General features: G+C 39.9%; 1 protein-coding gene across 1 annotated transcript in view; it reads right to left on the bottom strand.

The window, feature by feature from the left end:
- The window catches only part of LOC121443059 (E3 ubiquitin-protein ligase HUWE1-like), a 135,352-nt gene that overhangs the window by 24,296 nt on the left and 96,281 nt on the right, over positions 1–14,775 (bottom strand). The window contains exons 44-58 of the mRNA XM_041644738.1: positions 14,329–14,474; positions 13,717–13,783; positions 11,937–12,154; positions 9,423–9,634; positions 8,843–9,025; positions 6,347–6,519; positions 5,849–5,997; positions 5,072–5,147; positions 4,132–4,230; positions 3,412–3,545; positions 3,059–3,227; positions 1,541–1,769; positions 717–895; positions 343–432; positions 48–202 (exon numbers count right to left, since the gene is read on the bottom strand). Of these exons, the coding sequence (XP_041500672.1) occupies positions 48–202; positions 343–432; positions 717–895; positions 1,541–1,769; positions 3,059–3,227; positions 3,412–3,545; positions 4,132–4,230; positions 5,072–5,147; positions 5,849–5,997; positions 6,347–6,519; positions 8,843–9,025; positions 9,423–9,634; positions 11,937–12,154; positions 13,717–13,783; positions 14,329–14,474 (2,279 nt within the window). The remainder of the gene's footprint in view (positions 1–47; positions 203–342; positions 433–716; positions 896–1,540; positions 1,770–3,058; positions 3,228–3,411; positions 3,546–4,131; positions 4,231–5,071; positions 5,148–5,848; positions 5,998–6,346; positions 6,520–8,842; positions 9,026–9,422; positions 9,635–11,936; positions 12,155–13,716; positions 13,784–14,328; positions 14,475–14,775) is intronic.

Below are 14,775 nucleotides of genomic sequence, written 5' to 3'. Positions count from 1 at the left end.
AAAACAAACATAGGTAATGGTGCATCCCTTTAGCTCTTTGTAATCACCTGTGCACTCTGATCTTTGTTCTCTTTGTCTTCTTTGCCTTTGTCTATTATTTTCGTTTCTTCCTCAGCCAGTTGTTTCCTGCGTTTCTCCCTTCTCTCTTCTAGCTCCTCATCTCTCAAGAATTCCAGGTGATTGACAATGGGTACTTTAACCACTACAAGAAAAAGGCAAAGATCAGAGGCTGCTTTGGAAGGTTGAGGCAGAGCTTGCAACCAGAGAATTAGAAACAACTCTGTGCATACTCATCTTAGCAATGGAAGGCTTATTACTGTCCTGACGACCAACTTAACACACCTGAAACACAGTCGTGCATGCTCTCAGCATCAAGAACTTTGCATTCCTCTGTCCACCGGGTCAGAGCTGTGGGGATGCTGGACAGGGTTCCTATAGGAGAATAAAATGAAGTGAAATTCTGGGTTTTATATTGTGTTGATTGACCTAAAAAAAAAATCGCCTTATTTTCCCAAAAAGGACCCATGGTCTGTCACAAGGTTTGGCATATAACAGCTTAACAGGTACCCAGAAGCAATAAAGAGTTGTTGCCTTTGGCTAAGTAACCAAGTGGCTTTGACTCCTATAAAATGAAGTTTCTCTAGGAAAGATACTGCTCTTCTTAGAATTGAACAAGAACCCAGTAACTATCCCTCCCTCTTATTGCATAAACTTGCCTGCTTGGCTAGTAGCTGTGCTCTGATCATGGAAAAAGTCATCCAGCAGCTCATCATCAGACCTGGCAATGATATGGACATCATCATTGCCCACCAGGAGGCGGGCCCGGCCTCGGCTTTGTAAAGGAAGGCTACTGCTCAGCTGAAGGATGTCAGCAGCAGCTGAGGGACCAAGTAACCTGCAGGGTAATGGTTAGTTAGGTACCGCTGTCGTTTTTTAAGTCCACAGAAACCCACTACCATGAGATCGTGTGTGTAGATCTACTAAACCTAGGATGGAATTTAATATTACTGCATTTAAACCTTTACTGCCATTCTGATTAGCATATTAGTTTGATAATAATGAGCTTAAACTGCCTATCATTCTATAGTTCCTTGAACACCTAAGTGCTACCAGAAAGCTTTTGTATGTCAGGCACTGTGTTAGGTATAAATGTTTCTATTGTACACCCTTAAGCCATTGTATAAGTTTCTCACTTACTAAATTCTAAGCTATAGCACAAGAACCTTGTCTTTGTTTTATTAAACTGTTAGAGATGCTTGCTGGTCTTATTATGTACATAGTAGCCAAGGCTGACCTTACCTTTGTGATGTTGCCTAAGGTTCCAGAGTGCTGGGATAGTAGGTATGTGGCATCACACAAGGTTGAGCAGTACTTTTAAAGTAAAAGTTACATAAGCTTGGTATTCTTTCCCTAAATACAGCACATGTAGCACACATCTTATTTTCAAGGGACTGTTTATCCTTATGGTCAAGACAATGTTCAAGCTCAGTTAAAATTCTAAGAGCTCCATGGAGTCCAACAGATTGTGCTTCTAACTCACCTCTGTAGTATAAGAGGAGGGTTAGGCTGGCGGTTTCCAGGGTAGTGAACATGAATGGTATGGCCTGTATTGGCTGTCAGCTGTCTTAGGGTCCTCTGACTGCGACCGATGCCCTGGGTGAGACGAGTTGTAGAAGAGCCACTGCCCAGCGTCAGGGAACTGTGATCTGCATGACGTACCATCAATGGGTGGGTGGTAGGGATATTTCCTGGGGATGGAGGGATGTCTGCTGCAAGGATAATATGCAAATGGGGTCAGTCCCAAAAATAAGTTTCTTCCATGGCTGTTCAAGTAGAACCCATGTCTCCTGGGCCTTACTTACTCAAAAGGAAACCTGAACTTTTTCCCTTTCTCCCTCATCCCCACACCAAATCTATTGTCTCGGATACTACCATATGTCAAGACACCACCTCAACAAAATCCTAAACACTACCTTTCCACAACCCATTTTCAATACAAACACAGTGATGCTTCTAGGCCCTTCAAACACATGCTGGCTCCTCTGCCTAAATGACTTTACTTCCCTTCCTCACCTGTTCTTTTGTTTTCAGATCAAGATGTTACTTCTAATAGGTTACAGTCTAATAGGCTGAGTTAGATACACCTTTACTCTGTGTTTTCTTAATGTACTACAATGTGATGTCCTAACAACCTATAAGCTCTTATAAAGGGTAAAAACTGCATTTTTTTACAACCTTATCCCCAGTACCATGGACCAGTAGGCACATCTCAAATATTCGTTTAATTTGTTGAATGAACAAAGGCTCAAATACTTATAAGATTGACGAAAACAGCAAAAACGCTAAGAGTATCATAGATGGTATCTTGAAAATTATCTACTGCTTTTTTTTTCCTCTTCATGCTTTTCATTTACAGGTGACAAACTGAGGCTCAGAGGTAAAAGATTATGGCCAAGACAACAGACCAGAATTCTTAAGTATTTTCAGCTATGTTATGCTTGTGATTTGAGGTAAGATCTGTCCCATGAAGACAGCTTGAGGGTAAGAACTCGTTGCTACAAGGGAACGTTGATGTTGATAGGAAAGGAGTGGAGAGATTCCTTCTCTCTCCTGAACAGTTCCATCCGTGATGAACATTGAATCTATTAAATCCACTCCCTAAGGCCAGGCTCAGCGGTGTCCATCCAAACCCTTGAGATCCAGCGTTACATAATTAAGGATTATTGATTGCCCTGTCACTGCAGTGTGCATTCAGGTGCCTGATGTAGTCAGACTTGGTCTCATTTTTTTTTTCAATCAAGTAAAACATCAAGTTGTCCAGGCTCTAAGAGCTCCCTGTTTACTGAGTTGGAACAAGAGCAGCCTCCTCCGATTCCTTCTTGCAAGGATATGCTATCCAGAGAGATGAATTCAGATATCCCTTGCCCCAGGATGTGAGTATAGTAAAGGAGTGTTGTCCTCTATCAGATCGATGGCTGCTTTAGTTCACTGCTTGGCTTACCCTAGGGAAGGGTATAAGAATCAATAGATAAAACCCAGCTGAGCCCCTGTATCTTACTAGCACTGGAGAACATGTTGTCAAACTCAATGATGAGATCATCCTCCCGGTCAAAGCGCTCAAATCGGACCAAGGGAGAAGCGTTCATATCAGGGTAATCCTCATCCAATTCCATCTCAGAACCATCGTCGTCATCATCTTCATCTCCTTCTTCACCTTCATCATCCTCCTTAAGGGAAAATACGAGATGGAGAATTGCTGGAGGTAAGTGTTCTGGTGTCATGGCCACATGAGCACATGAGGGAGGGAGGCGACGAGGCTAGCTAGTAACCCAGATTGTCCGTTTTTTTCTGTAGTTCTGTGTTCCCATGGAAGAGGTCATCTGAACCAACCCAAACACAGTCCCCCCTCACCTGATCATCTTCCTCATCTTCCTCCTCCTCCTCCTCTTCATCCTGACTATCATCCTCATCCTCGTTACTGCCACTGCTGTCCTCTTCCTGAGTGTGCTCCTCCTCATCCTCAGGATCCAGGATATTCATGGAATCTAAAACAAAGGGAGCACATTGGAGGACTATACTGAGTAGCTAGAAAACAGGCCACTGTGCAGGCCGGCAGACTGAGCGGGAAGGCGATGGGGTATCTGACTCTAAGAGAGGAAGAATCAGATCTAGGGTGATGTACAGACTTAGTGAGCCAGCCCAGATTTCCTGAGAGTGCCAATCAATCATCAACACGCTGAGCAGGGTTGCTGAATGTGGAAGCTGGCTCCAGGGTGGTGCTTTGAGGAGCCATGGTGTAGGACTTGGCCAAGTCTGTCGGTGCCCCCTTGCCTTTCCAGTCCTGTTTTGCTACTGACTGCATCCTGTTGATAAGAGGGAATCTGGAGCGATGACAGCAGGTGGGTGAGAAGAAAGCGAACCAAGTAAGAAGTGACAAACTTTGGGCAAGCAGTAGTAACACGTTATTTGAAAAACTGGCTGAGGATAAAGTGGATGGTATAGGTCAGCGCATGCAGACAGATGCTTCCTTATTCTGCACATATGGGCAGCTGCCTCCAGGAAAACCCTAGTGTAGTATCTGTCAGACGTGCAGGGCAAGAAGGGAGGCCTTTCTGGCCTCGGCACTCTCACCTTCTCGGTTGGCCTGCAAGGTGGAAGCTTGGCTGAGGTTGGAAGGAGCTTCATCCATCAGCACGTCCTCTTGTGATTCATCCTCTCCACTTCTGCTCACTGAAGGTTACAGAGCAGAGCCTTCACTGAACAACAGAGGACTTCCCTTTCCAGACTGGGTGCGTCTAAGTAGCTATGTACACCTAACAGATATCCACGTTTGGTTTTTTTTCCTTTTCCTCCTTTTTCTTTATCCGATGAGGGAGAATACCTCGATTCTCTGCTGTCAACTATCTAGGTGAGCTTGGCCAGTCACTTTACCTGTCTGAGTCTCAGATTCCTCATCTGTAAAATGGAACGATCACATCTGTCTTGCCAATCCCACTTATTGTGCAATCACAGAGTACGATGGGTGTGGAAAAGCTTTGTATCTTTAAGAATATGTCTACTTCCATTTATCCTTTGGTTTTCTTGATCAGTACAATAACATAAACACCTTCACAGTGAGGTGGCAGCTGGTTACCTTTGTCATTTTTCCATTTGAGATTTTAAAGGGGCCATCCTTAAGGAATGACCACTCTTGTTTACATTATCGAGACACAGAGGCAGAAAGCCCCTGGACTTCATTGAAGAACTGAAAAAAAAAAGCAATTTCTCATCCTACAGCCTCTTCTAGGCCTCTGAATAAACACTCTTTTGATGTGCCTGATGTTATCATCTATACTTATGGCCACCCTACCACCACCCCAACACAGGCAACAACAATTCAGACCTGTCACAGGCCTGTAGACAGCTTATAAATTTCTCTTCTGTTAACACCAACAACATCAAGACAAGCAGCAATCTAGGCTGGCTATATGAGCCCTTAGGCAGAGCTGAGCAAGCAGATGATGAGAAAAAGGGTCCTCCCAAGAGAGACTGACACAAAGGAAGAAGCTATACTCAGTTCTGGGGCTCTCACCTATAATTGTACTGTTCCCAGATCCGCCATCCCTCTCAAGCAACTCATCTATCAGGTCCTCCAGCTCATTCTCAACCTGGAGAGAAATAGAACATATATATATGGATGCATACAAGTCTATCAATGTGCTAGCACTGGAACTCCTAAAAAAGCCATCAAGGGAGCATGTTTCTATAATAGTATGTGATAGGTTATGACACAGAAACTGTAGATGTGGTGCTGTTGACACAGAGACTATCATTGCTTCCAATAAAGCCACACTCAAGACTGTCTTTCAAATGGGTCTATCTTGGTTAATGGATACTAGGTTAGTCTTAGACTGCCCAGGAATACATACAGATCAATATACAGCCAGCAGCTAAGGTCCATAGGCACAGTTTCTTAGCCATTGCCACCAAATTACCATGCTTTCTTTAGCATCTTTAGAAGACTGATATTGAAACAACCCAGCAAGATCTGGTGGTATGGCATAAAGTGAAGCTAAGTAGCTTTCAATAATGATCAGAGCCAAATAAATCAAAGACACTGGGCACTCGGTCAGATTAACATTTCATCTGTGTCTGGTTGCGATCTATACCATTTCACAGTGCATGGCATTCTGGTTCTGTCCTCCTTTAAAAAACAATTCAAATACATTCACTGAGCATCAAGTAAGCATATCATCTGTGTTCCTCTTAAGACCCATTGAGACAAAGATCTAAAGTACTCACCCACCCACACCACCTGGGGGTTTGGTTCAGCGCCGCAAAAGATTGCCAGAATGATCTGCCTCCCTACCTGCATCTCTTGTGAACTGAGCACCTCAGGCTGCCCAGCAATCACCACTGAGTCGGTTTCAGCCTCCCCATCCATGATATCCCCATCTGCCACCTCTGTCTGAGAGACATCATGATCCTCCTCCTGCACTTCTGCTTCCCCAGGCTCGCCTGAAACAATCAACCAACCAGCATAATAATCAAAAGGTTGCTTATATGCTGGTACCATGAGGCAGCAGGAACACAGTAAGGCCCCTTCCTTGGGCAAGTTTACAAATTCTCAGAGTATAAACAAATAGATGACAAATGAAAGACAAGGCTACACGTGAGGATACCAAAATAAGGCTGTAATGTGAAGAAATTGTTCTTGGGCTAAATTCCCACATCAATACTACAGATATCTACAAGGACAGCAAGTTCCCAGGGAAATAACACAAAACTAGAACAGCTTAATTCCATAGCTACAAAGCAACAACTCCCACCCTTCTAGCTTTCCAGTACATTGTTTCTTAATCCCTACCTGGATCTTGTTGATGGTTATTTGAATCTTGAGAGGCTCCTTGGGCATCCTGCTCAGACTTGCTCTTGTTAGAAGCACTCTTGCTGCCAAAAAGGCTACTGGGCTGGTTTACAATCCGGGAAAGTGTTTCCAAAGGTTTTAGAGCAGCATTGACCGTATTGGCCATATTGGGACTGAGATAAAGAAAAAATACAGAGATGAACTGAGTATAGAAACACTAGGTGTCCATCTGCTAAGCATAACTAAGGATTTTTTTTTAAAAAAATAGAAGCTATTAGAGAGAAAAAGAAATGGGCACAAAGTATGGAACTTTCAACCTGGCATTTAGAAGAAAAGACTCTATGGTTTAAAGACTTTCAAAGAATACGGCCTAGTAAAGCAAAGGTTAAATCAATGTCCTATTTCATGAAGCTATAGTAAACACATGAAAAATTCTTGAGTAGAGGCAGAATTTTGAATTACCACAAGCAAATAGCAAACTATTTAGACTACCAAGGAAAACCAAAACCAACCAACTAATCAACAAAACAAAAACATTTCCAAATCCCTTTATTTTGTACTTATATCCTCTTTTCTTCAGTCTCATGTAGCTAGCTGCCTCGGGCTAGTCAAAATCTCTGTGTAGTAGGGGATGATCCTAAACTACTGATTCTCTTCCTTCTAAGTGCTAGGATTATAGTTGTGTGCCACCGCATGTCTAGCTTTTAGTCGTTAAATCTCAAGATCTTAAAAGATCATTTAAGTCTATATTATGCAGGGTTCCTTAAGTTCAGTGAAAATGTCACAGGATCTGTAGTTAGAGGTGCAGCATGATTTCTAAGTGTTATAAGGTACACGAGACTAAGCAGGACCCCATTAATACTAGAGGATTCTTGCTATTATCTGACAGTAATCGATACCAATCATCACTAAAATGAACCAAAGCTCATAAGAACACATCTAAAAAACTAGGACATGGAAACTACAAATGAGCTATAGATCCAGGTGTAGTGGTCCATGCCTTTAATTCCAACACTTTGAGAGGCAGAGGCAGAGGCAGCCAGAACTCTGTGAGTTCAAGGCCAGCCTGGTCTACACAGCTAGTTTCAGGAAAGTCAGGGGTGTTATGCAGAGAAACCATCTTGCAAAACAAACAAAACAGAACAAAACGAGCTTGGGGTATCATTCTGTGAGAAAATTTTCAAAAATGACAGGAAGATAAACTCAGGTTTGATTTGAGCACCAAGAACACTGATAACAAAGGACCACAAAAATGGTGAATATAGAATGAATCTATAGTGACAAGCATATAAAAGCAGATTTTGTTTTGCTTTGATTTTCTAGCCATAGCTTCTCTGCAAAACATCTCTGGCTGTCCTGAAACTTACTCTGTAGACCAGCCTAGCCTCAAACTCAAGACTTGCCTGCTTTTGCCTCCCAAGTGTTGGGATTAATGGCATGGGACACCATGCCTGGCTAAAAGCAGGATTTTTTTTTTAAAAAAAAAAAAATCACTGAAGAATGGCAGTCGATCTACATATTGCCAAAATTGATGTGAAGAGTAAATATCATATTAATAATTTTTCCTAAAATGTTTAACCAGAAATACATCTGTAAGGGGGAAATCACATAAACGTAGACTCAGGGGATCATCTGTAACACATTCACCCTGAGTTCTTTGGCCTAGTCAAATATCACGAAACGCAATAGACCCTTTTCCCTTTTGAGACTGTGTTTTATGCAGCCCCAAATGGCCTCAAATTCCTGGCCCTCTTTTTCCATCTTCCGTATGTTGGTGCTATGCTATTTATCAGCAACCCTGATTTATGCAATATTATGGATCTGACAGAGAGCTTCATGCATGCTAGCAAAGACTATACCAACTAGGATGTATCCCTGCCTAGAGAAAAAAGACTTTTTGAAATCCAAATGTCATGTACAATCTTCACTGGACCCTGGATCAAAACATGTTCTCAGGGAAAGGCTCAATTAAAATAACTGGGAGCATGTGAACATAAATGTTTCATTTTAAGGAAACATTTACTTAATACTTGGAGGTTAAATAATACTATGTTTAAAAAGAGCTCCAGAAAAGTAAAACAAAAACAGAAAAAACAGTACCAAGATATAAATATATAGACATCCGACATTATACGACTGAGTTTGATAGTGCTAAGTAGTGCTGTTAATAAGTGCCATTACTGAGCTTAACATCTGAGCTTTCACTTAAGACAGATTTAAACTGCTTCAGTAAATCTTTAGAGCCAACTGTAAGTTTACAGGAACAGAATAAATGTATAGCTAAACTACACTGCAAGGAAGCAACAGTACCAAATCTAAAAGGCAATCTTTTGTAGGAAAGTAGACCTCATCATTTCAGAAAACATCAAGAATAATATTAAACCAATTAACATCTATCCACTTAGTAAGCACATCATAACTTTTATTTACAACTGAAGTTTTCTTTTAAGAAAAGGTGCTTCTCCAAACATGTAGAACAACAGGGCATTACTTTACCTGGACAAGTCTAGGCTGTGAGGAACTCTGGCCAGGTCATTGACTAGTCCCTTCTTGAGGAACAGTCGAATGATGTTGTTCATGCCATTATGCTGAGTCTTGGCTGTAGCACTACTGTAGAAGCTGGAGGTGGAGGGGCAGGACTCCATAATAGTACTGATGATACACATCACTGCCTGAAGTCTGGGAAAGAAGTTTGATACCTCTGTCAAGTGAATATAGCCCATATTTAAATGATGACTTTACTAACTTGCTTTAGATAATCGTTTTACGTATGTTCTTTGTCTTTTTCTTCTGGAAATAATATCTACACAGAGAATTGACCTTCTCATTAGTACTGTTTACTATAGAAATGATAAAACCTGCTCAATTTTGTGTTTAAAGAGTCAAAACATTCATTTGTTTTTTTCTCAAGTTGTGTTATCTTCTTCCTTCAAATATAATCAGTTCACTGTGGGGAAAAGACTTTATGTACATTGTTAGGATGACTAGAATTCTTGGTCAAGTGCAAGGAACCCCCTTGCACCATGGAGTAAGAGATGTTCTTGCTTATCAGCATTAGGCTAGGCACAGGCTTTACCTGGCATGTTTCTCTGTACTCTCAGCCATAGCAAGTGCCCGTCCCAGGGCTGCTTTTACTTCATTCACTAGGGCCACCTGAGCATCTGTGCCACTCCCTGCAGCAGCCAGACTTGCAAGGAACAGACGGGCCAAGGCAGGTGTGTCCTTGTCTTCTGCATTCTGGGTATGTGGAAGGAGGTGGTCCAGGACAAAAGCTAGCACACTGCAGTCCTGAAAGTCATTAATCGTGACATTTATTCACAAGTACAATTAAGCTACATCATTTGTATAACAACAAAGTATACAAACGGTTTTACTTTCAAGTCATTCAAGATACAACTGGGTTAAGTAGTGAACCAATTAGAATTCTTTGAGAGGCTTTTTAACGCTTCCAGATCCCATTAATTTCTCAAAACTCAGTATCATGGAGGTAGTCACTTACTGTTTTTTATATTTAAGACACGGCCTCACACTGTGTAGCCCTGGCTCTCCTGGGATTTACCATATAGACCATTATGGCCACTAACTGTCCCTAGACCTGAGATTAAAGGTGTGTGCCGCCACACTCAACAATATTTGGTATTTTTTAATATTAATAAAAATTGAGATTGGATTATATAGTCTAGGCTAGCCGGAAACTTGGAATCCTTGTCCCTACTTTTAGAGTACTGGGATTTCAGATGAGAGCTAACTGCATTGGATCCCTAAAACTTAGAGTGACTTTAATGGAACTGCTTATACCAAACCAGTAAAATTGAAGCAAATAAAGCATATTTTCTCCAGCTGTTAAGTGGGTAATATGAGACCTAAAGAAAAGTGGCTTGCATCAAGAATTTAGTCAAGGATGAAGGATTCAAATATCCATTTTTGAATGTTACAATCCCTTCTGAAACTTGCAATGTGCCTGATACCCTGTGCTGGAAACTTGCAAGAGCTGAATAGGAGACAGAGAGCATAGTCAGAGACACATATAAATAAAAATTTCAATATAGGATTACAAAAAAATAGCAAAAAGAAGTTAAGACAAAAATCTTCTTTTTCTCTCTAAGTTCTATATTGACTTTTAGAGAAATTAGTTTTTATTATTCAGGCAGATTTTTGAAGAAAGAAGTGATAGCTGCACAACACTGTAAATGTAATAATGTAATAAATGTCACCCAGTTCATGATTTAAATAACCAATTTTATGTCAAATTTGTATCTCTAAGTAGAATTCTGGAGCCTGAAAAACTGGACAAAGTGAGTTTAGAACAGATTAATAGAAACAAAATTTAACTCCCAATGAAATACAAAGTAAAAATTACTTTTTGAATCTAAGCTATGTCATCTATCATTATTAATGGTACAATCTGAGAAAAGATTTGCAGTTTAGGAAAGCAGAGAAAACAAATAGCAAGCACTTAGCTTGGAATCTAAGACAAATTTTACTTTTGTTCCCATACTTTGTGGCTCTCAGCCTTTTCTCCTACTATGAAGAGATATTACTACTACTAACTCTGATGTGGGGGCAAAGATAATCAATAGTTTTTGTTAAACATCTAGCCATAGCTGTAAGATGTTTAGATATTTAATGGGCAAGATACTCAATACATTTATAGCTTAAAGTCTTATTCCATAAATTATTACTTATATGAATAAAAACCTAGTAACATACACACGCACACACACACACACACATATATATATGGAATGCATATATGTCAATAAGGGGCTTACATATACGATAAAGAATTTAATGAAAAACTTCAAGCCAGGTGTTAGTTCAACTATTCCAGAGGCGGGCTGAGGATTGAAGATTGAGCCCAGGAACTTAAGGCCAGTTTGAACAACAAAATAGTCTCACCAACAAACTCAAGCAACCCAAGCAAGCAAAGCAAGCAAGCACCTTTAACAGATACATTCCAAATATCCAATAAATATGAAAATATAGTAAACAAGGAAATACAAATCCTAACAACCCTACTGGAATGAGTAAAATTGACTATCATGTGGTAGCATATATGAAACAATCAAAATTTTCATACGCGTCTGGTAATATATACACTCAGACCACTAACACTCTGGTAAACTTTAGGTGCCTTCTGTTAAAGTCATACAAATTCATGCGCTAGAGCTCAGCAAAAAACACTCTTAGGCAATCTATCACCCAAGAGATATGCATCTGTATGTTTACCAAGACATGAATAAGATGTTAACAGCAGCACTACAGCGATAGCTCCATACACAAAATGATTCAAATGTCAATTAACAATAATAAAAGATTACAGCACATTCATACAATAGAAAATACAACCATGAGATGAAAACTCTGAAAATACAAAAAATGAATCTCAAAATTTGTTAAGCAAAACAAGATATGGAAGACTTCATTAACTGATTTCCCTAATTACCCCGACTGCTTGACATCACGGCGAAAAGCCTAGTTGTTCTTTCGGCATTAGGTGAATATTTGGCATTCAAGAGTTTCCAACAGAGTCTAAGAGGTAACCAAATGATCAAAGAATAACACTGAAAGGAAAAACTAGAAACATTACCTCTTTGATCAGCTCAGACTGGCCCACGGTATAGCTGTAGTTTGCAATCAGGGTTGCAATACCAACATAGGATCTCACCAACTCTGCCAGAAGACGAAGGATAGTAGAGGTAGGCATTAAAGGTTTGCTGCCCTTGCCTTTCTGCTTGCCTTCCTCAGAGGTCCGGTCCCCCTCTTTATCTTTCTTCCCTTCTCGAGTGTCCTCTGGAGTTGAAGTTCCTGGAAGAAAACCACCTGTTCACTTTCACTTGCAAAACATTAAAAAAAAATCAAGCCATAGGTAGAAAGAATTTCCTCCATTTTAGGGTACGTGTGCATATCAAACACTCTGATTGCCACTGTAGCTGAATGACAAAGGCAATGAACAAGGTTAAAAGACGATGGTGGGGCATGAACCAACCATCCATGCAACCATCACATCCTGAAGCTTGTGCAATTTTATCCCTAGAATAGTGTATTAGTATGAGAGAGTATATATAATAATATATTGGGCATTTTCTAAATAGCCAACTTAATTTTTTTGTTCCCATATACTTGCCTAGCACAAACTTAAGTAACTTTATTTAAATGTTGAAATCCTGTGCCATCAAGATACACGGAAATATATGCCCACACTATCTCATGGAAGTATGTGTACATTCTATCAGTTATCTTGTAAGTGTTGCGGTCTCCCTTTATTAGACAAAATTCTTTAACTGTAGGCAACCAATACAGTCTGACACATAGTAAAGACAAAGACTTTTTTTGACTAATATGCCACCATCCATATTTCATTAGGGCAGTAAGGTCACTAAAATGATTAGCCATTATTTTACTTATATTATTTTCAACTGTATAATGGGCACATGCATGAGTGCAGATATTCACAGAAGCTGTGAGGCCCTTAACATGGTGCTGGGAACAGAATTTGGGTCTTCAAAGAACAGATCCCAAATTAGCTATCACTTCACTGATTAAGAAAAATATTCACATTATTTTTAATTTTTAATTGTGTGTATGGATGTGGAGGCATGTACACTTAGTGTGTGGTGGGTGATTGAAAAAGCCAGGTGTCAGATCTCTGAAAAGTAGAGTAACAGGCAGGTGGCTCTAAGCTGTCTGATGGGTGGGTGTTAAGAACTAAACTCAGGTCCTCTGAAAATTAAGATGGCTCTTAACCACTAAGCCATCTCTCCAGCCCTTACTTTCTCTCATTTTAATCTCTTCGAAATAGTATTAACCAAAGTATCCCCTAAATTTTATTTTAAAACTTTTAATTAAAGGAATAAACTCCCAAAACCATACAGCTATAATGTCACAAACAAACTCTATAAACCAGCGCGTGAAGTCTACTAAAAGGGAATATGGGAAAGCACAAACAGTACAACTTAAGGATATCACTACACCAACCATTAACAAGTTAATGACAACTACAGTTCTATTAACTTCAGCAGTCTGTATCTGCAGAACATTGGGCTCACCCTTGAAAAATCACTGCCCAGACAAGTAAATGTAAATGTGACAATGACACCCTATTATTCTAGTCTAGCCCTGAGAAAACCAGTTTCTTTTATTTATTTATTTTTTTGGCTTTTCGAGACATGGTTTCTCTGTAGCTTTGGAGCCTGTCCTGTAACTAGCCCTTGTAGACCAGGCTGGCCTCGAACTCACAGAGATCCGCCTGCCTCTGCCTCCCAAGTGTGGGAATTAAAGGCGTGCGCCACCACCGCTAGGCTAACAACCAGTTTCTTTGAGAAATCTTCCCAACAGATAGTACAAATGGGAAAAAGGCAAATTATTACCCTCTCCTTGGGAGGTTCCAGTTGTGGAAGTCTCAGCAGGGGCACCATCTGCAGCAAAGACTTGACTCTGGAAGATGAATACATGTGAGCTGTCATGAATTCTATACACAGTCCACAAGAGATTCTTTTTGAGAGCAATGGCTGAGACTGCTACATATTCTTCTTGTTTGACCTTTCAACCACATTCTCTCTATAATCTGTGATTGACATAGCCAAGTAAAGAGGAAAATGATGAACTCAAAGAGTAAAATGCCAGAGAACCCTAATTTTGTTTTCATTTTTAGGAACTTTATATATGCATTAAAATTAATTATATATATTAATTGTACATATGTATGAAAATTAATTTTGTAATTTTACAAATATAATTTATATATGTATGAAAATTAATACCTTTATTCCCCCGAGTCTCATTATGTAGCCCTGGGTGGCCTTGAACTTTTTCATAAAAACCTGCTTGTGTCTGTCTCCTGAGTGGTAGGATTAATTAAAGGTGTGGGCCATCATTCTGACAAAATTAATACTTTTCCCCACTTTGGATAATCCTAGATACTAAGAAAATAGGGACAATGGAAAGAGAGGAAAAACATAGAACAGCTGGAAATGACTTACATTTAAGGAATAGCCTGACTGTGTATCAAAGTCACTGCTTTGACGAGTAAGTGACCGGTACTGCTGGTATACATCATCACCCATGTCTTGTAGGAGCTGGCCAACCTCTTGGGTCATTCCCCCAGGTTTAGGATCAGATTTGTCTACTAGGAAAAAAATAAACAAGTGTCTAAAATTAAACTATGGTTCTTTAACTGTATAATATTTGTGCAATGTTATTGGATCACAGCATTTAAGAGCACCAGTGTAGTAATTATGCTATAGAACAAATATAACTATAATGGTATATGCAATATTACCTATGTATATAGGTATGTTAAACCAAAAGGTTAAGTTAATTAATGCATTTCTCAGAACATATTCCTGTCATTAAGTGATGTATGGTTGTTACTTTAACATAAACTAGTTTATTAGTCTTTTCACATTCTTAAGCTGTCAAGTCCAAAA

Source organism: Microtus oregoni, unplaced genomic scaffold (assembly GCF_018167655.1).
Source record: "Microtus oregoni isolate MIOR12 unplaced genomic scaffold, Mior012 000099F_ref0000060, whole genome shotgun sequence".
NCBI classification, from domain to species: Eukaryota; Metazoa; Chordata; class Mammalia; order Rodentia; family Cricetidae; genus Microtus; species Microtus oregoni.
The sequence above is the reverse complement of the archived record's forward strand: the minus strand, read 5'-3'. Positions and strand labels throughout refer to the sequence as shown.